General features: G+C 39.4%; 1 protein-coding gene across 1 annotated transcript; it reads left to right on the top strand.

Annotated features, from left to right (window-relative positions):
* LOC121842868 lies at positions 1–25075 on the top strand. The gene is made up of 8 exons (XM_042312658.1): positions 1–126; positions 9204–9302; positions 15032–15148; positions 15562–15651; positions 17665–17781; positions 22166–22255; positions 24607–24685; positions 24815–25075. The coding sequence occupies exons 2-8, from the start codon at positions 9220–9222 to the stop codon at positions 25073–25075; spliced, it is 837 nt and encodes a 278-aa protein (XP_042168592.1). The 5' UTR covers positions 1–126; positions 9204–9219.
* Positions 25076–26164: the final 1089 nt, after the last annotated feature.

Below are 26164 nucleotides of genomic sequence, written 5' to 3'. Positions count from 1 at the left end.
TAACACTTTACTATCAGGGTGGGGAGGCGGCTGAGCTGAAACAGAAAGTAAAGTTGTTCTTTTGTTCAGGATCCATTTTGAGAAGACAGAGTAGAAAACACTACATGGAGATTATTGAAAAATAAAGTAAGTATTTCTGAACAATAATCTATTCTAGTGGACAGAATAAATCAAATCAAATCAAATCAAATGTTATTTGTCACATACACATGGTTAGCAGATGTTAATGCGAGTGTAGCGAAATGCTTGTGCTTCTAGTTCCGACAATGCAGTAATAACCAACAAGTAATCTAACTAACAATTCCTAAACTACTGTCTTATACACAGTGTAAGGGGATAAAGAATATGTACATAAGGATATATGAATGAGTGATGGTACAGAGCAGCATAGGCAAGATACAGTAGATGGTATCGAGTACAGTATATACATATGAGATGAGTATGTAAACAAAGTGGCATAGTTAAAGTGGCTAGTGATACATGTATTACATAAGGATGCAGTCGATGATATAGAGTACAGTATATACGTATGCATATGAGATGAATAATGTAGGGTAAGTAACATTATATAAGGTAGCATTGTTTAAAGTGGCTAGTGATATATTTACATCATTTCCCATCAATTCCCATTATTAAAGTGGCTGGAGTTGAGTCAGTGTCAGTGTGTTGGCAGCAGCCACTCAATGTTAGTGGTGGCTGTTTAACAGTCTGATGGCCTTGAGATAGAAGCTGTTTTTCAGTTTCTCGGTCCCAGCTTTGATGCACCTGTACTGACCTCGCCTTCTGGATGATAGCGGGGTGAACAGGCAGTGGCTCGGGTGGTTGATGTCCTTGATGATCTTTATGGCCTTCCTGTAACATCGGGTGGTGTAGGTGTCCTGGAGGGCAGGTAGTTTGCCCCCGGTGATGCGTTGTGCAGACCTCACTACCCTCTGGAGAGCCTTACGGTTGATGGCGGAGCAGTTGCTGTACCAGGCGGTGATACAGCCCGCCAGGATGCTCTCGATTGTGCATCTGTAGAAGTTTGTGAGTGCTTTTGGTGACAAGCCGAATTTCTTCAGCCTCCTGAGGTTGAAGAGGCGCTGCTGCGCCTTCTTCACGATGCTGTCTGTGTGAGTGGACCAATTCAGTTTGTCTGTGATGTGTATGCCGAGGAACTTAAAACTTGCTACCCTCTCCACTACTGTTCCATCTATGTGGATAGGGGGGTGTTCCCTCTGCTGTTTCCTGAAGTCCACAATCATCTCCTTAGTTTTGTTGACGTTGAGTGTGAGGTTATTTTCCTGACACCACACTCTGAGGGCCCTCACCTCCTCCCTGTAGGCCGTCTCGTCGTTGTTGGTAATCAAGCCTACCACTGTTTTGTCGTCCGCAAACTTGATGATTGAGTTGGAGGCGTGCGTGGCCACGCAGTCATGGGTGAACAGGGAGTACAGGAGAGGGCTCAGAACGCACCCTTGTGGGGCCCCAGTGTTGAGGATCAGCGGGGAGGAGATGTTGTTACCAACCCTCACCACCTGGGGGCGGCCCGTCAGGAAGTCCAGTACCCAGTTGCACAGGGCGGGGTCGAGACCCAGGGTCTCGAGCTTGATGACGAGCTTGGAGGGTACTATGGTGTTGAATGCCGAGCTGTAGTCGATGAACAGCATTCTCACGTAGGTATTCCTCTTGTCCAGATGGGTTAGGGCAGTGTGCAGTGTGGTTGAGATTGCATCGTCTGTGGACCTATTTGGGCGGTAAGCAAATTGGAGTGGGTCTAGGGTGTCAGGTAGGGTGGAGGTGATATGGTCCTTGACTAGTCTTTCAAAGCACTTCATGATGACGGAAGTGAGTGCTACGGGGCGGTAGTCGTTTAGCTCAGTTACCTTAGCTTTCTTGGGAACAGGAACAATGGTGGCCCTCTTGAAGCATGTGGGAACAGCAGACTGGTATAGGGATTGATTGAATATGTCCGTAAACACACCGGCCAGCTGGTCTGCGCATGCTCTGAGGGCGCGGCTGTGGATGCCGTCTGGGCCTGCAGCCTTGCGAGGGTTAACACGTTTAAATGTCTTACTCACCTCGGCTGCAATGAAGGAGAGACTGCATGTTTTCGTTGCAGGCCGTGTCAGTGGCACTGTATTGTCCTCAAAGCGGGCGAAAAAGTTATTTAGTCTGCCTGGGAGCAAGACATCCTGGTCCATGACTGGATGGATTTCTTCCTGTAGTCCGTGATTGACTGTAGACCCTGCCACATGCCTCTTGTGTCTGAGCCGTTGAATTGAGATTCTACTTTGTCTCTGTACTGACGCTTAGCTTGTTTGATAGCCTTGCGGAGGGAATAGCTGCACTGTTTGTATTCGGTCATGTTACCAGACACCTTGCCCTGATTAAAAGCAGTGGTTCGCGCTTTCAGTTTCACGCGAATGCTGCCATCAATCCACGGTTTCTGTTTAGGGAATGTTTTAATCGTTGCTATGGGAACGACATCTTCAACGCACGTTCTAATGAACTCGCACACCGAATCAGCGTATTCGTCAATATTGTTATCTGACGCAATACGAAACATATCCCAGTCCACGTGATGGAAGCAGTCTTGGAGTGTGGAGTCAGCTGCGGGGCAGGGCCTTATATGCGTCGCGGAAGTTAGAGTAACAATGATCCAAGGTTTTCCACCCCTGGTTGCGCAATCGATATGCTGATAAAATTTAGGGAGTCTTGTTTTCAGATTAGCCTTGTTAAAATCCCCAGCTACAATGAATGCAGCCTCCGGATAAATGGTTTCCAGTTTGCAAAGAGTTAAATAAAGTTTGTTCAGAGCCATCGATGTGTCTGCTTGGGGGGGGGATATATACAGCTGTGATTATAATCGAAGAGAATTCTCTTGGTAGATAATGCGGTCTACATTTGATTGTGAGGAATTCTAAATCAGGTGAACAGAAGGATTTGAGTTCCTTTATGTTTCTTTCATCACACCATGTCTCGTTAGCCATAAGGCATACGCCCCCGCCCCTCTTCTTACCAGAAAGGTGTTTGTTTCTGTCGGCGCGATGCGTGGAGAAACCCGCTGGCTGCACCGACTCCGATAGCGTCTCTCCAGTTAGCCATGTTTCCGTGAAGCACAGAACGTTACAGTCTCTGATGTCCCTCTGGAATGCTACCCTTGCTCGGATTTCATCAACCTTGTTGTCAAGAGACTGGACATTGGCAAGAAGAATGCTAGGGAGTGGTGCACGGTGTGCCCGTCTCCGGAGTCTGACCAGAAGACCACCTCGTTTCCCTCTTTTTCTGAGTCGTTTTTTTGGGTCGCTGCATGCGATCCATTCCGTTGTCCTGTTTGTAAGGCAGAACACAGGATCCGCGTCGCGAAAAACATATTCTTGGTCGTACTGATGGTGAGTTGACGCTGATCTTATATTCAGTAGTTCTTCTCGACTGTATGTAATGAAACCTAAGATGACCTGGGGTACTAATGTAAGAAATAACACGTAAAAAAACAAAAAACTGCATAGTTTCCTAGGAACGCGAAGCGAGGCGGCCATCTCTGTCGGCGCCGGAAGTACTTACAATAAGAGAATGAATACCTGTAATGAGATATTACTAGTTAGTAGAACTGCTACTTGAGCTGAGTTGCTGACAGACAGCAGTTTTCAAAGTGTAAACTAATCAGTAGGCTGACATGTTATCATTAAAACGTCTGGTAAAGATGGTGGAGTAGCTTTTCAATTATATGATTTTGTGTTTATCTCAGGGTTTCTCAACCCTTTTGTTCTTACCAGCACTTACACACCTGATTCAACTAATCATCATATATTTTAAGACAGTTTAATATTTGAGGCATACAAATGAAGATTCTGAAATCAAAACCTTTTAGATTTGTAGGCATGTTTACAACTATTCACGGCCTACAGTAACACATTTTGGAGGGAAAAAACACAGCTAAACGTGGTGTCGAGTAAATTATATGTTCATAAAAATATTGTAAGGGAGATGTCTTGAAGAAAGGCGTCTGGGATTAGAACTCTGTGTCTCAGTGCCCTGCGACAGTGGGAGGTTTGTTTTGCATGGCCCGGTGCTACAGGTGGTTGGACATATATTTTATTGACCAATGGAATGGTCTAAAATGCTTAAACTCTGCTCCCCCGGGGAGCCGGGCAATGCACAACTAATTCACCCAGTGACCGTTACTTTATTTCCTGATATGAAATGGAAAGTAACTTTGTAGCCGACGCAGTTCCAGAATGTCTGTTGAAACTGTGTCTCATATGGAACGTTAGAACAGTGGTGGAAACAGAACTCAGTTCCAGAATGTCTGTTGAAACTGTGTCTCATATGGAACGTTAGAACAGTGGTGGAAACAGAACTCAGTTCCAGAATGTCTGTTGAAACTGTGTCTCATATGGAACGTTAGAACAGTGGTGGAAACAGAACTCAGTTCCAGAATGTCTGTTGAAACTGTGTCTCATATGGAACGTTAGAACAGTGGTGGAAACAGAACTATGGAACGTTAGAACAGTGGTGGAAACAGAACTCAGTTCTCAAACTGGAGTAAAAGTAAAGATTCCTTCATATTAAATGACTCAAGTAAAAGTGAAAATCACCCAGTAAAATACTACTTCAGGAAAAGTCTAGAGGTATTTGGTTTTAAATATAATTAAATATCAAAAGTAAAAGTAAAGTTGTAATAATTTAAAATTCCTTATATTAAGCAAACCAGACTGCACAATGTTCATGTTATTTTAGTTATGGATAGCCAGGGTCACACTCCAACACTCAGAAATCATTTAAAAACAAAGCATTTGTGTTTAGTGAGTCTGCCAGATCAGAGGCAGTAGGGATGACCAGGGATGTTCTCTGTTTAGTGAGTCCTCCAGATCAGAGGCAGTAGAGATGACCAGGGATGTTCTCTGTTTAGTGAGTCTGCCAGATCAGAGGCAGTAGGGATGACCAGGGATGTTCTCTGTTTAGTGAGTCAGATGAGGCAGTTCAGATGACCAGGGATGTTCTCTGTTTAGTGAGTCTGCCAGATCAGAGGCAGTAGGGATGACCAGGGTTGTTCTCTGTTTAGTGAGTCTGCCAGATCAGAGGCAGTAGGGATGACCAGGGATGTTCTCTGTTTAGTGAGTCCTCCAGATCAGAGGCAGTAGAGATGACCAGGGATGTTCTCTTGATAAGTGAGTGAATTTTTCTGTCCTGCTAAGCATTCAAAATGTAAGGAGTACATTTGGGTGTCAGAGAAAATGTCTGGAGTAAAAAATACATCATTTTCTTTATGAATGTAGTGAAGTAAAAGTAAAAGTTGTTAAAAATATAAATAGTAAAGTACAGATACCCCAAAAACTACTGAAGTACTTTACACCACTGCATTAGAAGACAGATAAATGTGTTGATCTGAAGGAAAGACGGGCAGATTCTGGTCGGTCGGCTACCAACTATTATAAAGTTAGGTCGTCGTCAGACATTCAACAGTCACAGTAGGTTTGAGCTACAGTATGATCACTAATCATGCCGACCAACCTGATGGTCTCTGTTGGAAATGTTGTGAAAAGTATCTGGCCTCGGCTATAAATATCTGACCTTACTCATCTCATATGTATATACTGTATTCTATACTATTCTACTGTATCTTAGTCTATGTATTACTCATCTCATATGTATATACTGTATTCTATACTATTCTACTGTATCTTAGTCTATGTATTACTCATCTCATATGTATATACTGCATTCTATACTATTCTACTGTATCTTAGTCTATGTATTACTCATCTCATATGTATATACTGTATTCTATACTATTCTACTGTATCTTAGTCTATGCATTACTCATCTCATATGTATATACTGTATTCTATACTATTCTACTGTATCTTAGTCTATGCATTACTCATCTCATATGTATATACTGTATTCTATACTATTCTACTGTATCTTAGTCTATGCCGCTCTGACATTGTGACCAATAACATTTGATTTGATTTTGATTAGGCTACATACACTACATGACCAAAAGTATGTGGACACCTGCCAGTCGAACATCTCATTCCAAAATCATTGGCATTCATATGGAGTTGGTCCCACCCTTTGCTGCTGTAACAGTCTCCACAATTCTGGGAAGGCTTTCCACTAAATGTATGTACATCGCTGCGGGGACTTGCTTCCATTCAGCCACAAGAGCATTGTGATGATGTTGGGTGATTAGGCCTGGCTCACAGTCTGCGTTCCAATTCATCCCAAAGGTGTTCAATGGGGTTGAGGTCAAGGCTCTGTGCAGGCCAGTCAAGTTCTTCCACACCGATCTCAACAAGCCATTTCTGTATGGACCTCGCTTTGTGCACGGGGACATTGTCATGCTGAAACTGGAAAGGGCCTTCCCCAAGCTGCCCAAGACAATTTTTCCTCCGCCACCAAACTTTACAGTTGGCACAATGTATTCGTGCAGGAAGCGTTTTCCTGGCATCCACCAAACCCATATTCCACTGCTCCAGAGTCCAATGGCAGCGAGCTTTACATCACTCAAGCCGATGCTTGGCATTGCGCATGGTGATCTTGTGTGCGGCTGCTTGGCCATAGAAACCCATTTCATTAAGTTCCCGACTAACAGTTATTTTGCTGACATTGCAGTTTGGAACTCAGGAGTGGGTGTTGCAACCGAGGACAGACCATTTTTATGTGCTTCCGCACTCGGCGAGCCAGTTCTCTGAGCTTGAGTGGCCTACCACTTCACTGTTGAGCCGTTGTTGCTCCAAGACGTTTCCACTTCACAATAACAGCACTTACAGTTGACCGGGGCAGCTCTAGCAGGGCAGGAATTTGACGAACTGACATGTTGGAAAGGTGGTATCCTATGACGGTGCCACGTTGAAAGGCACTGAGATCTTCAGTTAGGTCATCCAATGCCAATGTTTGTCTATGGAGATTGCATGGCGGTCTGTCCGACTTTATACACCTGTCAGCAACAGGTGTGGCTGAAATAGAATCCACTAATTTGAAGGGGTGTCCACATATGTTTGTATATACAGTGTAGATTCTCTGTCCTGCTACTGGTAGGACTATAACATTATGTGAACTGATCTGAACAGGTTTAGACTGGTCATCTATGATATGTAGGTTATATACAGTAGATTCTCTGTCCTGCTACTGGTAGGACTATAACATTATGTGAACTGACCTGAACAGCTTTAGATTGGTCATCTATGATATGTAGGTTATATACAGTACATTCTCTGTCCTGCTACTGGTAGGACTATAACATTATGTGAACTGATCTGAACATGTTTAGACTGGTCATCTATGATATGTAGGTTATATACAGTACATTCTCTGTCCTGCTACTGGTAGGACTATAACATTATGTGAACTAACCTAGCCTACTTTACATAATATAACATCTACATATCACTAACAAATGACTACTATACATTATAACCTAGTCTACTTTACATAATATAACATATAACTAACAACCCACTACTATACATTATAACCTAGCCTACTTTACATAATATAACATCTACATATCACTAACAAATGACTACTATACATTATAACCTAGTCTACTTTACATAATATAACATATCACTAACAACCCACTACTATACATTATAACCTAGTCTACTTTACATAATATAACATCTACATATCACTAACAACCCACTATTATACATTATAACCTAGTCTACTTTACATAATATAACATATCACTAACAACCCACTACTATACATTATAACCTAGTCTACTTTACATAATATAATATCTACATATCACTAACAGCCCACTACTATACATTATAACCTAGCCTACTTTACATAATATAACATATCACTAACAACCCACTACTATACATTATAACCTAGTCTACTTTACATAATATAACATCTACATATCACTAACAACCCACTACTATACATCATAACCTAGTCTACTTTACATAATATAACATATCACTAACAACCCACTATTATACATTATAACCTAGTCTACTTTACATAATATAACATATCACTAAAAACCACTACTATACATTATAACCTAGTCTACTTTACATAATATAACATCTACACATCACTAACAACCCACTACTATACATTATAACCTAGCCTACTTTACATAATATAACATATCACTAACAACCCACTACTATACATTACAACCTAATATTCTTTTCATAATATAACATCTATATATCACCAACAACCCACTACTATACATTATAACCTAGTCTACTTTACATAATATAACATATCACTAACAACCCACTACTATACATTATAACCTAGTCTACTTTACATAATATATCATCTACATATCACTAACAACCCACTATTATACATTATAACCTAGTCTACTTTACATAATACAACATCTACATATCACTAACAACCCACTACTATACATTATAACCTAGTCTACTTTACATAATATAACATATCACTAACAACCCACTACTATACATCATAACCTAGTCTACTTTAAATAATATAACATCTACATATCACTTGATGCAAAAAAACTTTCTGAATGGATCAATGATTTCCCCCTCAGATCAATCATGTCCATTTTAGCCCTTCTGTCTACATTCTCAGAAACATTTAGAAAATAACAGATTGAAAGACAATAAATAGCCACTTTTGGTGAATAAAAACAAGTGTGAGACATGGCCTTGTGTTTTTGTACTGTCTATAACTACCTTAACAAACAGTGACTTATTATTATTATTATTATTGTTGCTGTACTGTCTATAACTACCTTAACAAACAGTGACTTATTATTATTATTATTATTGTTGCTGTACTGTCTATAACTACCTTAACAAACAGTGACTTATTATTATTATTATTATTGTTATTATTGACAGTTGCCATGGAGATGAAATGTTACTAAAAACTACATATTCATGTGATGCATTAAATCACCTGACTGTTTCTATGTCTGTTAGTAAATGTTTTATTTCTCAAAGAGATAATGAATAAATGAGAACAATTGACAATCAATAATTAGTTGTCACTGTTAACCACAACCAACATGCTGGATCTCTGTTTAGTTGTCACGGTGTTAACCACAACCAACATATTGGATCTCTGTTTAGTTGTCACGGTGTTAACCACAACCAACATATTGGATCTCTGTTTAGTTGTCACTGTGTTAACCACAACCAACATGTTGGATCTCTGTTTAGTTGTTACTGTGTTAACCACAACCAACATGTTGGATCTCTGTTTAGGGGTCAGTGCTCTAAAATGAGTTTCTCTGGGGAGAGAGAGGAGGGGGGCCCTGCCTCTAAACTGCATCTCTCTGGGGGACATGACACCAAAGCTAAGAGGTAAGATGACAATTTTATGAAGAATTTATTAAGTTTGTTTACAAAAGAAATAGCTATCTTAAGATGAATGCACTTACTGTACATCTCTCTGGATAAGAGCATCTGCTAATTCAGGGGTTCTCAATCCGGGGTCTGTGGAGGTACTGCAGGTGTTCTCAATCCGGGGTCTGTGGAGGTACTGCAGGGGTTCTCAATCCGGGGTCTGTGGAGGTACTGCAGGTGTTCTCAATCCGGGGTCTGTGGAGGTACTGGAGGGGTTCCACGGCACCCTGACTGTACTCGTTGCAATGTCAGACATTTGATAGAATTTTCACATGACACGACCACTTTGCCTACTCTTAATTATTATTTTTTACCAATTTTGATGGTTGTTACCAGCAGAATATTGACAATATTACCGTTATATCAACACACGCTCCAAAGGGAGAACTTGAAATAACATGATGTAGATAATTAAATAATAACATGATGTAGATAATTAAATAATAACATGATGTAGATAATTAAATAATAACATGATGTAGATAATTAAATAATAACATGATGTAGATAATTAAATAATCAAAAGAAAAACGTGTTTATTATTATACACTCTTAGAAAAGAAGGTTCCTTCTAGAACCAGAAAAGGCTTCTATCACTTCCTTAATATATGGAATGTATATATTTTGGGGTTCAGAAGAACCTCTAGATTTCTGATCAATGAAGGTTAATGCTTTGAGGTGAACAGCCTTCCAGTGGTCAGATCAATTTTCGTGTTTTTTCCAAAATCACCTTAATATCTGATATTGCGAGTAAACAACCTCAGAATAGAAAAGACAGAGTACGACTTCCAGCCCGTCAATAAATGACATCACTCAACCCTAGCAGTTAGCAAATAGCACATTTTCCACCGGGATTTGAACCAGCCACCTTTAGGCCACAGGTCCAACTGCTTAGCCACTGGGTGAAAACCTGAGTTAATCTTGGGGAATAAGCATGAGTTAATCTGCCAAAATGAAGACAAAATGCTATATATGGTATCACTTATTATGCATAAATATTATACATAATTATAATACATACAATACAATACAATCATTGCCAAAAGCACAAGACGATGCTTTGCCTTCCAGTGGTCAGATCAATTCGTTTTTTCCAGCGCCTGGATTCGAACAGCCACCTTTCAGCCACAGCTCCAACTCCTTAGCCGCTGGGGGAAAACCTGAGTTAATCTTCGGAAATAAGCATGAGTTAAAATGCTCTGCAGACATACATGGTATCACTTGTTATACATAATTATTACACATAAATCATTGCCAAAAGCACAAGACATACTGTTGCATGTAGGTCTATATTATTTATGGATTGATCATATAGAAATATAAAAACATTATTTTTAACGACTCCAAAGCAATTACATGTGGCTCAGGAACCACTGACTCACTGTATTATTCTATAGTATTATCAAGACACCTGCTGTTAACTCTTAACTACTTAGGACACCTGCTGTTAACTCTTAACTACTTAGGACAGCTGCTGTTAACTCTTAACTACTTAGGACAGCTCACCAGGTGTCCTAAATATCTGCCGACTAGGTGGGACTAGAGACTTCATGCATAACTTTAATTTATACCCATAAGTGTAAAATGTCTTTATTCTCGGCACTTATACGACCAATTTTCTACTCTGAGATGCTTTGTGGATATGGGTCAAGTTTTTCAAAATATTGTAAATTAAAAACATAGAATGTTTGTTTAACATAATAATAAAAAATGAATATTACGAATGTAACCCACTGTAAAGACTGGGTTAGGTAGGAATGGAATTTGGTATCCTGTATATTTGACTGTGATATGTGGTTGTCTCACCTAGATATCTAAAGACTGGGTTTAGTTTATTGTGTTGCACTGCTCATGTCCGCGTTCTGAAACTACCCGCGCTCTCGTACAGAACTACCCGCATTCCGGTACAGAACTACCCGCGTTCCGGTACAGAACTGTCCACGTCCCCATACAGAACAGTCCGCGTCCCCGTACAGAACTGTCCATGTCCCCGTACAGAACTGTCCATGTCCCCGTACAGAACTGTCCACGTCCCCGTACAGAACTGTCCACGTCCCCGTACAGAACTGTCCACGTCCCCGTACAGAACTGTCCGCGTCCCCGTACAGAACTGTCCATGTCCCCGTACAGAACTGTCCACGTCCCCGTACGTTGTGGCGCCAAGGATAATATCCGGTTACGCGCAGAGTGGGCTGAGGTGATCTTGGGGAATAACGAAGGAGTTTGTTACAGTGTTGAGACGCCGAAGTTTACTGTTCAATTTGCTTTTTGCTTTACGGTCAGGGACAGTATGAGTGTAGCCAGATCCTTTTCACTCTCTATCCTCGTTTCATTTTGTGGTTCACCGGATTCATCATCATCATCGAGACTAGGGACAGACGAACAACCTGCTAACTAGCCAAGCTAGTTGGTACAGCTAGATAAGCTAGCTAGCTACTCTACCAGCAGCATCCTAGTTATCCTAGCTAGTCGGTACAGCTCGGTAATCTAGCTAGCTACTCTACCAGCAGCATCCTAGTTACCATAGCTACCACTACATCATCTCCGGCTGTCTGCATTTCTTGTGGACCGATGGAGCTCCCCGGTTGTTTCTTCCACCTGTTAAATCCCGGTGAGGCTTCTCCCTCTCTCGTTGACGGATGCTGGCTACCTCTGTCCGGTTCTCCTCTCTTCACTAGATGGACGTTAACTTTAGTGTTTAACCCCTCTCTGTCCAAGGACTGAACTTATGAATCAGGGTGCCTCAATAGGCTGAACACATAACATTTTTAACGTTTTTTTACTGATGAAAAATAGTTTTTTTCTGATAACTAGTAAACACCAGTTTCATAATATTACGTTACGTCTTCAGTTATGAGGTATTCGCTAAAAAACAGGCCTTATTTTAGGTCATTCTTCTCCCTGCCAGCTCCTATTAGTTCTATTGAGCTCCGTGGAATCAACTCACCTTCTGAACGTTCTATTCCCAGCTCATTGTTCTGCATCACAATTATCAGACCTGCCGGCATTATTATTAAATGCTCACTGTTCAAGTGGGTACACGTTGTGGTGACCCACAGTCCTAAACATTAAACAATTTTCTTGTCATGGTTAACCATATCTGTTTTCAGAAAAAAGGTATACAACCTAAACAAAAAGCATGTCCCTGTCCTCTTTTCCAAGATGTGAAGAAATAACACTTTTTTTGATGACTTGTGTTTTCTAAATGGCTGCTGGGTAATTTGATATGCATCGAAATCTTAATCCATAGACATCGGATTGAGTGAATGCTGCGCAGGTTCACTGAGTTGCAAACCAAATGGACAGGTCTAGCTCATTGATTTGTAGATCTGACGCAGTTGCTACCTCAGATTATGAGCCTAGCAAGTGTCACAAATGAGTTATGTAGTACCCACAGAAGGCCACAGGGAGGAGCAAGAGAGCGAAAGCAATCCAAGCGTTTGTGTAAGTTTATCGATAGCTTAACATATAACGTAACGATAGCTTAACATAACATTATATACACTTAGCATCAGGAAGCTTGGACACGATAATCAGAAAAGCAATCAATTAACCGTTTACCTTTGATGATCTTTGGATGTTTTCACTCACGAGACTCCCAGTTACACAACAAATGTTCCTTTTGTTCCATAAAGATTATTTTTCTAGCCAAAATACCTCAGTTTGTTTGTCGCGTTATGTTCAGAAATCCACAGGAAAGAGCGGTCACGACAACGCAGACGGAAATTACAAATAGTCTCCATAATGTCCACAGAAACATGTCAAACGTTTTTTATAATCATTCCTCAGGTAGTTTTTAAAATATATATTCGATAATATATCAACCGAGTGTGTAGCTTTTTCCATAACAGCGGGAGGAACAATGGCCGTTTTACTCAATTGTGCACCAACTCAGTCTGAGAGCCCCCGCCTCTCCACTTACGCAATGTGATCCTTCACGCTCATTTTTTCAAAATAAAAGCCGGAAACTTTGTCTAAAGGCTGTTGACACCTTAGGGAAGCCATAGAAAAAGGAATCTGGTTGATATCCCTTTAAATGGGCAATAGGGATGCATAGGAACACAGGGGTTTCAAAATAAGAGTCACATCCTGATTGGATTTTTCTCAGGCTTTCGCCTGCAATATCAGTTCTGTTATACTCACAGACAATATTTTAATAGTTTTGGAAACTTTAGAGTGTTTTCTATCCTAATCTGTCAATTATATGCACATTCTAGCATCTGGTACTGAGAAAAAGGCTGTTTACTTTGAGGCGTTATTTTTCCAAACATAAAAATAGTGGCTTCCCTAGCTTCAAGAGGTTTTAACCAATTCAATTAAAATCACTCAGTCTGTTTATAAGAATTTGTAAGATTCTTATTTGCAGAAAATAGACAGAGACCAGTCTTATCAGAATTTGATAATAGTATTTAGTAATTAGATAATAGTAGTTATATAATATAATAGTATAATAGTATTTATTCTCGGAGCGCGCTCCCATTGAACCATGAACAATAGTTTATATCCAAAATATGACGTCATTGGTTATAGATCTTCTTGACCAAGACAAAGCAGGTTCAAAAGTTTATTCCAACCACCTAGCTCACACATTTAACTTCTTATTATTAATTATTTAGATTAACTTCTGAAGTCTCACCATCTATCACTATTTATTTATTTATTTCAGATAGGGAGGCACTCGCAGTCTTATCTAAAGTCCAGAATTGAGTCGGTTCAACCATTGATTAATGACCCACAACCCATCCACATCATTGATTACTGTGTAAAACCTTGCAGTACAACAGATTTCTCTGAGTGAGGCAGATATATATTAATACTGTGTAAAACCTAGCAGTACTACTAATTTCTCTGAGAGTGAGGCAGATATATCGTATTCCTGTGTAAAACCTAGCAGTACTATTGATTTCTCTGAGTGAAGCAGATATATATTACTACTGTGTAAAACCTAGCAGTACTACTGATTTCTCTGAGTAAGGCAGATATATATATTACTACTGTGTAAAACCTAGCAGTACTACTGATTTATCTTAGTGAGGCAGATATATATATATATTACTACTGTGTAAAACCTAGCAGTACTACTGATTTCACTGAGAGTGAGGCAGATATTATTCCTGTATAAAACCTAGCAGTACTACTGATTTCTCTGAGAGTGAGGCAGATATATATTATTACTGTGTAAAACCTAGCAGTACTACTGATTTCTCTGAGAGTGGGGCAGATATATATTATTATAGTGTAAAACCTAGCAGTACTACTGATTCCTCTGAGAGTGAGGCAGATATATATTATTACTGTGTAAAACCTAGCAGTACTACTGATTTCTCTGAGAGCGAGACAGATATATATTATTACTGTGTAAAACCTAGCAGTACTACTGATTACTCTGAGAGTGAGGCAGATATATATAGCATTTAAAAATCAACAACATTTGTCTCTCTGAAATGAAACCATTAAGTGATAGATTATTAACAAATACATGTCTGTCATTGAACAACCCCATGCAATGATTAGATAGTGAAAAAAACAATACCATTTATTTGATCATTTCTTTAAGCAATAAAATCTAGTTTTCCAACATCTCTGATAATGGATATATAGCATTTTAGAATGAAATTCTTCTTTTGTTTCCCCATTTGAGCTCAGAGTAGATGAGAGATGTAATGTTTGTCTCTGTTGTGTTGAAGTCCAATCAAGCAGGAGAGACCAGCCTCCCCTGTTCCCAGCTGTGTGTCCATGAAGAGTGACCGGTCTATGAGTCAACCTCTAAACTTAAGAGAGGGAGACTTTTCTACTGAACAAAGGTAAGAATAACTCAAATGTCAAGGTCGCTTTTACCCCTACCAACAAGTAAATATTACCTAAATTACCTCAACTACCTTCACATTGACTCAGTGCTGGTACTCCTGATAGTCTCATTATTACCTCAACTACCTGGTACCCTGCACATTGACTCAGTACTGGTTCTCCTTATAGCCTCATTATTACCTCAACTACCTGATACCCTGCACATTGACTCAGTACTGGTACTCCTTATAGTCTCATTATTACCTCAACTACCTGGTACCCTGAACATTGACTCAGTACTGGTTCTCCTTATAGTCTCATTATTACCTCAACTACCTGGTACCCTGCACATTGACTCAGTACTGGTTCTCCTTATTGCCTCATTATTGTTCATTTATTGTGTTACTATTTCCTTTTTTTAATTTATAAGGTACAAGGACAAGTTAGCACTTCTGCTGAACAAGTCAGAGTCCCATAGCCGCAGTCAGACCAGCAGAAACTGGACCAGCAGCACTACAAGGTATCACGTCCGGTGGATCATGTATCAATACTGATAGGATGGAAAGAAAGTGAGCGCTGCTCTCAGATCAGCTTTCCCCATTCAAATATTTCCTTAACATCATAGTTATTGCACAATACTGATGACGGATCAGCACCTAGAGAGATATTATCACCTAAGGCTGCAAATTTTTTTTAAATCATTTGAAGCATATTTTGATATGTCCCTTGTTTGAATCAATTGCAAAGACATTGTCAACTTTGTTCTGAATTTATCGGTGTCACAGAGAGACAGATAAACCATGTGATTCTATGTTTAGCAGAGATCTTCTGTGTATAAAGTCATGCGGAAGGGCAAAAAAGCATCTAACAACACAATCAGCTGTTCTAGTGGTCCGAGGCAGGTGTTAGACTGCAAGTGTTTTCAAGTGCAATGTTAATATTAATTTTTTTTTGAAACAGCTCAGAGATTTAACAATGTGCCTATGAAGATTCTAATAATGAACATGGCCTTAAAATGCTTTTGGGAAACCGGAACCTGGATAAAAACATCTCCTAAATGAATAAAATGTCAAATTGTTAAAGGAATTTAGTTCCTATGTGTCCTATGTGTTCATTAACCAATTCAATTAAAACACTCTGTCCGTTTATAAGAATTTGTAAGGTTCTTATTTACATAAAATAGACAGAGACCAGTCATTGACATTAACCAATAGCGTTTATTGTCCAGAGCTCTGGTCAAAATACCATGTACATTGGTTTATATACCTCACATTTCGTCATAAATGTCCCTCCTCCTCTTAGATACAATGGCAATATAGTTCACAAGCCTTCTCACATTGTCTGCCACCTGTTAAACAATCTACTACAAGCCCAAGGTCTCTCCCCTCCCTGGGTGAGGACAGAATGTCCTGTAAGGAACATAGTATTCCAGCCGGTCTGCTCCATTCATTTCTAACAAGGAACACAAAGTACTTGTTCTAATTCTTCACTAAAACCACACACATTATATTCAGTGTTATGATTATAATAAGATTCATACGTTCATACAGTGACAGGGTAGTATTCTGTTTAGTTATAGTTTTACGTTAAATGTTTACATCATTTAGTCATTATTCATAAAAATCCCATAACACAAATGTAAATGTTTTACATACAGATATCATATATATATATTTTGAATTATTATTTTTAAATATTTAAATATTGATGTCACAAGTGTATCATTAGTACATTTCTTTATTAAAAGTGAGATTATTTGTTACATTTGACTGTATGACTGAATACTCTGAGAGTGAGGTAGATATATATTATTACTGTATAAAACCTAGCAGTACTACTGATTACTCTGAGAGTGAGGTAGATATATATTATTACTGTGTAAAACCTAGCAGTACTACTGATTACTCTGAGAGTGAGGTAGATATATATTATTACCGTGTAAAACCTAGCAGTACTACTGATTACTCTGAGAGTGAGGTAGATATATATTATTACCGTGTAAAACCTAGCAGTACTACTGATTTCTCTGAGAGTGATTTCTCTGGTAGATATATATTATTACTGGTAGATATATATTATTACTGTGTAAAACCTAGCAGTACTACTGATTACTCTGAGAGTGAGGTAGATATATATTATTACTGTATAAAACCTAGCAGTACTACTGATTTCTCTGAGAGTGAGGCAGATATATATTATTACTGTGTAAAACCTAGCAGTACTACTGATTACTCTGAGAGTGAGGCAGATATATATAGCATTTAAAAATCAACAACATTTGTCTCTCTGAAATGAAACCATTAAGTGATAGATTATGAACAAATACATGTCTGTCATTGAACAACCCCATGCAATGATTAGATAGTGAAAAAAACAATACCATTTATTTGATAATTTCTTTAAGCAATAAATCTAGTTTTCCAACATCTCTGATAATGGATATATAGCATTTTAGAATGAAATTCTTCTTTTGTTTCCCCATTTGTGCTCAGAGTAGATGAGAGATGTAATGTTTGTCTCTGTTGTGTTGAAGACCAATCAAGCAGGAGAGACCAGCCTCCCCTGTTCCCAGCTGTGTGTCCATGAAGAGTGACCGGTCTATGGATCAACCTCTAAACTTAAGAGAGGGAGACTTTTCTACTGAACAAAGGTAAAAATAACTCAAATGTCAAGGTCGCTTTTACCTCTACCAACAAGTAAATATTACCTAAATTACCTCAACTACCTTCACATTGACTCAGTGCTGGTACTCCTTATAGTCTCATTATTACCTCAACTACCTGGTACCCTGCACATTGACTCAGTACTGGTACTCCTTATAGTCTCATTATTACCTCAACTACCTGGTACCCTGCACATTGACTCAGTACTGGTACTCCTTATAGTCTCATTATTACCTCAACTACCTGATACCCTGCACATTGACTCAGTACTGGTGCTCCTTATAGTCTCATTATTACCTCAACTACCTGGTACCCTGCACATTGACTCAGTACTGGTTCTCCTTATAGTCTCATTATTACCTCAACTACCTGGTACCCTGCACATTGACTCAGTATGGTTCTCCTTATAGTCTCATTATTACCTCAACTACCTGGTACCCTGAACGTTGACTCAGTACTGGTACTCCTTATAGTCTCATTATTACCCCAACTACCTGGTACCCTGCACATTGACTCAGTACTGGTTCTCCTTATAGTCTCATTATTACCTCAACTACCTGGTACCCTGAACATTGACTCAGTACTGGTACTCCTTATAGTCTCATTATTACCCCAACTACCTGGTACCCTGCACATTGACTCAGTACTGGTACTCCTTATAGTCTCATTATTACCTCAACTACCTGGTACCCTGCACATTGACTCAGTACTAGTTCTCCTTATAGTCTCATTATTACCTCAACTACCTGGTACCCTGCACATTGACTCAGTACTGGTACTCCTTATAGTCTCATTATTACCTCAACTACCTGGTACCCTGCACATTGACTCAGTACTGGTACTCCTTATAGTCTCATTATTACCTCAACTACCTGGTACCCTGCACATTGACTCAGTACTGGTTCTCCTTATAGTCTCATTATTACCTTAACTACCTGATACCCTGCACATTGACTCAGTACTGGTTCTCCTTATAGTCTCATTATTACTTCAACTACCTGGTACCCTGCACATTGACTCAGTACTGGTACTCCTTATAATCTCATTATTACCTCAACTACCTGGTACCCTGCACATTGACTCAGTACTGGTTCTCCTTATAGTCTCATTATTACCTCAACTACCTGATACCCTGCACATTGACTCAGTACTGGTTCTCCTTATAGTCTCATTATTACCTCAACTACCTGGTAACCTGCACATTGACTCAGTACTGGTACTCCTTATAGTCTCATTATTACCTCAACTACCTGGTACCCTGCACATTGACTCAGTACTGGTACTCCTTATAGTCTCATTATTACCCCAACTACCTGGTACCCTGCACATTGACTCAGTACTGGTACTCCTTATAGTCTCATTATTACCTCAACTACCTGGTACCCTGCACATTGACTCAGTACTAGTTCTCCTTATAGTCTCATTATTACCTCAACTACCTGGTACCCTGCACATTGACTCAGTACTGGTACTCCTTATAGTCTCATTATTACCTCAACTACCTGGTACCCTGCACATTGACTCAGTACTGGTACTCCTTATAGTCTCATTATTACCTCAACTACCTGGTACCCTGCACATTGACTCAGTACTGGTTCTCCTTATAGTCTCATTATTACCTTAACTACCTGATACCCTGCACATTGACTCAGTACTGGTTCTCCTTATAGTCTCATTATTACTTCAACTACCTGGTACCCTGCACATTGACTCAGTACTGGTACTCCTTATAATCTCATTATTACCTCAACTACCTGGTACCCTGCACATTGACTCAGTACTGGTTCTCCTTATAGTCTCATTATTACCTCAACTACCTGGTACCCTGAACATTGACTCAGTACTGGTTCTCCTTATAGTCTCATTATTACCTCAACTACCTGGTACCCTGCACATTGACTCAGTACTGGTACTCCTTATAGTCTCATTATTACCTCAACTACCTGATACCCTGCACATTGACTCAGTACTGGTTCTCCTTATAGTCTCATTATTACCTCAACTACCTGGTACCCTGCACATTGACTCAGTACTGGTACTCCTTATAATCTCATTATTACCTCAACTACCTGGTACCCTGCACATTGACTCAGTACTGGTTCTCCTTATAGTCTCATTATTACCTCAACTACCTGGTACCCTGCACATTGACTCAGTACTGGTTCTCCTTATAGTCTCATTATTACCTCAACTACCTGGTACCCCTGCACATTGACTCAGTACTGGTACTCCTTATAGTCTCATTATTACCTCAACTACCTGATACCCTGCACATTGACTCAGTACTGGTTCTCCTTATAGTCTCATTATTACCTCAACTACCTGGTACCCTGCACATTGACTCAGTACTGGTTCTCCTTATAGTCTCATTATTACCTCAACTACCTGGTACCCTGCACATTGACTCAGTACTGATTCTCCTTATCGCCTCATTATTACCTCAACTACCTGATACCCTGCACATTGACTCAGTACTGGTTCTCCTTATAGTCTCATTATTACCTCAACTACCTGGTACCCTGCACATTGACTCAGTACTGGTGCTCCTTATAGCCTCATTATTACCTCAAATACCTGGTACCCTGCACATTGACTCAGTACTGGTACTCCTTATAGTCTCATTATTACCTCAACTACCTGGTACCCTGCACATTGACTCAGTACTGGTTCTCCTTATAGTCTCATTATTACCTCAACTACCTGGTACCCTGCACATTGACTCAGTACTGGTTCTCCTTATAGTCTCATTATTACCTCAACTACCTGGTACCCTGCACATTGACTCAGTACTGGTGCTCCTTATAGCCTCATTATTACCTCAAATACCTGGTACCCTGCACATTGACTCAGTACTGGTACTCCTTATAGTCTCATTATTACCTCAACTACCTGGTACCCTGCACATTGACTCAGTACTGGTGCTCCTTATAGCCTCATTATTACCTCAAATACCTGGTACCCTGCACATTGACTCAGTACTGGTACTCCTTATAGTCTCATTATTACCTCAACTACCTGGTACCCTGCACATTGACTCAGTACTGGTTCTCCTTATAGTCTCATTATTACCTCAACTACCTGGTACCCTGCACATTGACTCAGTACTGGTTCTCCTTCTAGTCTCATTATTACCTCAACTACCTGGTACCCTGCACATTGACTCAGTACTGGTACTCCTTATAGTCTCATTATTACCTCAACTACCTGGTACCCTGCACATTGACTCAGTACTGGTTCTCCTTCTAGTCTCATTATTACCTCAACTACCTGGTACCCTGCACATTGACTCAGTACTGGTACTCCTTATAGTCTCATTATTACCTCAACTACCTGGTACCCTGCACATTGACTCAGTACTGGTTCTCCTTATAGTCTCATTATTACCTCAACTACCTGGTACCCTGCACATTGACTCAGTACTGGTACTCCTTATAGTCTCATTATTACCCCAACTACCTGGTACCCTGCACATTGACTCAGTACTGGTTCTCCTTATAGTCTCATTATTACCTCAACTACCTGGTACCCTGCACATTGACTCAGTACTGGTTCTCCTTATAGTCTCATTATTACCCCAACTACCTGGTACCCTGCACATTGACTCAGTACTGGTACTCCTTATAGTCTCATTATTCCCTTAACTACCTGGTACCCTGCACATTGACTCAGTACTGGTACTCCTTATAGTCTCATTATTACCTCAACTACCTGGTACCCTGCACATTGACTCAGTACTGGTACTCCTTATAGTCTCATTATTACCTCAACTACCTGGTACCCTGCACATTGACTCAGTACTGGTACTCCTTATAGTCTCATTATTACCTCAACTACCTGGTACCCTGCACATTGACTCAGTACTGGTACTCCTTATAGTCTCATTATTACCTCAACTACCTGGTACCCCTGCACATTGACTCAGTACTGGTACTCCTTATAGTCTCATTATTACCTCAACTACCTGGTACCCTGCACATTGACTCAGTACTGGTTCTCCTTATAGTCTCATTATTACCTCAACTACCTGGTACCCCTGCACATTGACTCAGTACTGGTACTCCTTATAGTCTCATTATTACCTCAACTACCTGGTACCCTGCACATTGACTCAGTACTTGTTCTCCGTATAGCCTCATTATTACCTCAACTACCTGGTACCCTGCACATTGACTCAGTACTGGTTCTCCTTATAGCCTCATTATTACCTCAACTACCTGGTACCCTGCACATTGACTCAGTACTTGTTCTCCTTATAGCCTCATTATTACCTCAACTACCTGGTACCCTGCACATTGACTCAGTACTGGTTCTCCTTATTGCCTCATTATTGTTCATTTATTGTGTTACTATTTCCTTTTTTTAATTTATAAGGTACAAGGACAAGTTAGCACTTCTGCTGAACAAGTCAGAGTCCCATAGCCGCAGTCAGACCAGCAGAAACTGGACCAGCAGCACTACAAGGTATCACGTCCGGTGGATCATGTATCAATACTGATAGGATGGAAAGAAAGTGAGCGCTGCTCTCAGATCAGCTTTCTCCATTCAAATATTTCCTTAACATCATAGTTATTGCACAATACTGATGACGGATCAGCACCTAGAGAGATATTATCACCTAAGGCTGCAAATAAAAATAAAAAATCATTTGAAGCATATTTTGATATGTCCCTTGTTTGAATCAATTGCAAAGACATTGTCAACTTTGTTCTGAATTTATCGGTGTCACAGAGAGACAGATAAACCATGTGATTCTATGTTTAGCAGAGATCTTCTGTGTATAAAGTCATGCGGAAGGGCAAAAAAGCATCTAACAACACAATCAGCTGTTCTAGTGGTCCGAGGCAGGTGTTAGACTGCAAGTGTTTTCAAGTGCAATGTTAATATTAATTTTTTTTTGAAACAGCTCAGAGATTTAACAATTTGCCTATGAAGATTCTAATAATGAACTTGGCCTTAAAATGCTTTTGGGAAACCGGAACCTGGATAAAAACATCTCCTAAATGAATAAAATGTCAAATTGTTAAAGGAATTTAGTTCCTATGTGTTCATTAACCAATTCAATTAAAACACTCTGTCCGTTTATAAGAATTTGTAAGGTTCTTATTTACATAAAATAGACAGAGACCAGTCATTGACATTAACCAATAGCGTTTATTGTCCAGAGCTCTGGTCAAAATACCATGTACATTGGTTTATATACCTCACATTTCGTCATAAATGTCCCTCCTCCTCTTAGATACAATGGCAATATAGTTCACAAGCCTTCTCACATTGTCTGCCACCTGTTAAACAATCTACTACAAGCCCAAGGTCTCTCCCCTCCCTGGGTGAGGACAGAATGTCCTGTAAGGAACATAGTATTCCAGCCGGTCTGCTCCATTCATTTCTAACAAGGAACACAAAGTACTTGTTCTAATTCTTGACTAAAACCACACACATTATATTCAGTGTTATGATTATAATAAGATTCATACGTTCATACAGTGACAGGGTAGTATTCTGTTTAGTTATAGTTTTACGTTAAATGTTTACATCATTTAGTCATTATTCATAAAAATCCCATAACACAAATGTAAATGTTTTACATACAGATATCATATATATATATTTTGAATTATTATTTTTAAATATTTAAATATTGATGTCACAAGTGTATCATTAGTACATTTCTTTATTAAAAGTGAGATTATTTGTTACATTTGACTGTATGACTGAATACTCTGAGAGTGAGGTAGATATATATTATTACTGTATAAAACCTAGCAGTACTACTGATTACTCTGAGAGTGAGGTAGATATATATTATTACTGTGTAAAACCTAGCAGTACTACTGATTACTCTGAGAGTGAGGTAGATATATATTATTACTGTATAAAACCTAGCAGTACTACTGATTACTCTGAGAGTGAGGTAGATATATATTATTACTGTGTAAAACCTAGCAGTACTACTGATTACTCTGAGAGTGAGGTAGATATATATTATTACCGTGTAAAACCTAGCAGTACTACTGATTTATCTGAGAGTGAGGTAGATATATATTATTACCGGGTAAAACCTAGCAGTACTATTGATTTCTCTGAGAGTGAGGCAGATATATATTATTACTGTGTAAAACCTAGCAGTACTACTGATTACTCTGAGAGTGAGGTAGATATATATTATTACCGTGTAAAACCTAGCAGTACTACTGATTACTCTGAGAGTGAGGTAGATATATATTATTACCGTGTAAAACCTAGCAGTACTACTGATTTCTCTGAGAGTGAGGCAGATATATATTATTACTGTGTAAAACCTAGCAGTACTATTGATTTCTCTGAGAGTGAGGCAGATATATATTATTACTGTGTAAAACCTAGCAGTACTACTGATTTCTCTGAGAGTGAGGCAGAAATATATTATTACTGTGTAAAACCTAGCAGTACTACTGATTTCTCTGAGAGTGAGGCAGATATATACAGCATTTAAAAAACAACCAAATTTGTCTCTCTGAAATGAAACCATTAAGTGATAGATTATTAACAAATACATGTCTGTCATTGAACAACCCCATGCAATGATTAGATAGTGAAAAAACAATAGCATTTGTTTGATCATTTCTTTAAGCAATAAAATCTATAAAATCTGATAATGGATATATAGCATTTTAGAATGAAATTCTTCTTATGTTTCCCCATCTGAGCTCAGAGTTGATGAGAGATGTCATGTTTGTCTCTGTTGTATTGAAGCCCAACATCCCTCCCTGTGTATGAGTACTTGTGTGAGCACTCCCTGGATGAGGAGATGTCATCTCATGTTTTGTCCACAGAAACCAACAGGAGAGATCAGAGATTCTCAGTGGTCAGTCTTCTCAGAGTCATCAAACAGACCTGGCCTCTATATTCAGTGTATGTGGTCCTGATATGTACATTTGTTTTTGTTTACCTCAAGTAAAGTTGATCTGTCAATCCTTCATGAATGTGTAAATGAGAAAGCATTTCTTCTCTTGCTTAACTTATTTACTTTATTTATTTCAGTTGCTTGAAGAGAATATTATTAAATTTGTGAAGAACGAGCTGAAGATGTTCAAGAGGATTCTTAGTCCAGAACTCCCAGAAGAATTTGAGAGTCAGAAGCAGGATAAGGAAGTGGTGTACCCTGAAGATGAGAAGCAGGAGAGCAGTGCCAGAGAGGGGGCTCTGAAGATCACACTGCACGTCCTGAGGAAAATGAACCAGAAGGAGCTTGCTGACACACTGGAGAAATGTAAGAGCTGTCTGCCTCATGTTGAATGCTAAAGCACAGCTAAAGTAGCTGTGTAACTCACTGATATTGTAACAGTCTTAACACAACTCCTAATGACCTCATGAAGTAGCATCCGGGATGTGTTGTGTTGATTAAATTCTTAATACTACCCATCCCGGATTCGGGGGCGTAATCATCCCCTCAAACTAATTAGCATAACGCAGCGGACATAAATATCCCTAGAAAATGTTCCTATTCATGAAAATCACAAAGGAAATATATTGAGACACAGCTTAGCCTTTTGTTAATCACACTGTCATCTCAGATTTTCAAAATATGCTTTCCAGCCAACGCTAGACAAGCATTTGTGCAAGTTTATCATAGCCTAGCACAGCATTATGCCCTGCTAGCAGCAGGCAACATTTTCACGAAAATAAGAAAAGCAATCAAATTAAATAATTTACCTGAGAAGAACTTCGGATGTTTTCACTCAGGAGACTCCTTAGATAGCAAATGTTCCCTTTTTCCCAAAATATTATTTTTGTAGGCGAAATAACTCCCGTTTGTTCTTCACGTTTGGCTGACAAATCGACCGAAAAATGCGGTCACTACAACGCCAAACCTTTTTCCAAATTAGCTCCATAATATCGACAGAAACATGGCAAATGTTGTTTAGAATCAATCCTAAAGGTGTTTTTCACATATCTATTCGATAATATATCCGTCGGGACAATTGGTTTCTCATTAGAAGCGATTGGAATAATGGCTACCTCAGTACTTTTTTCAAGACTTGCTCAATGTGGTCCCTTACGGCTATTCTTCAACAAAAATGCGTAAAAAGACGTCACCATTCTGTAGACACCTTGGGGAATACGTAGAAAACGTAAGCTCATTCGTAGCCCATTCACAGCCATATAAGGAGTCATTGGCATGCAGCGCTTTCAAAATATGGGGCACTTCTTGATTGGATTTTTTATCTGGGTTTCGCTTGTAACATCAGTTCTGTTGCACTCACAGAAACGTTAGAGTGTTTTCTATCCAAAGCTGTCAATTATATGCCGAGTCGAGCATCTTGTCGTGACAAAATATCCTGTTTAAAACGGGAACGTTTTTTATCCAAAAATGAAAATACTAGTTACAAA

This window comes from Oncorhynchus tshawytscha, unplaced genomic scaffold, assembly GCF_018296145.1.
Source record: "Oncorhynchus tshawytscha isolate Ot180627B unplaced genomic scaffold, Otsh_v2.0 Un_contig_4597_pilon_pilon, whole genome shotgun sequence".
Taxonomy (NCBI): Eukaryota; Metazoa; Chordata; class Actinopteri; order Salmoniformes; family Salmonidae; genus Oncorhynchus; species Oncorhynchus tshawytscha.
This window is presented reverse-complemented; position numbering and strand designations above follow the sequence as displayed.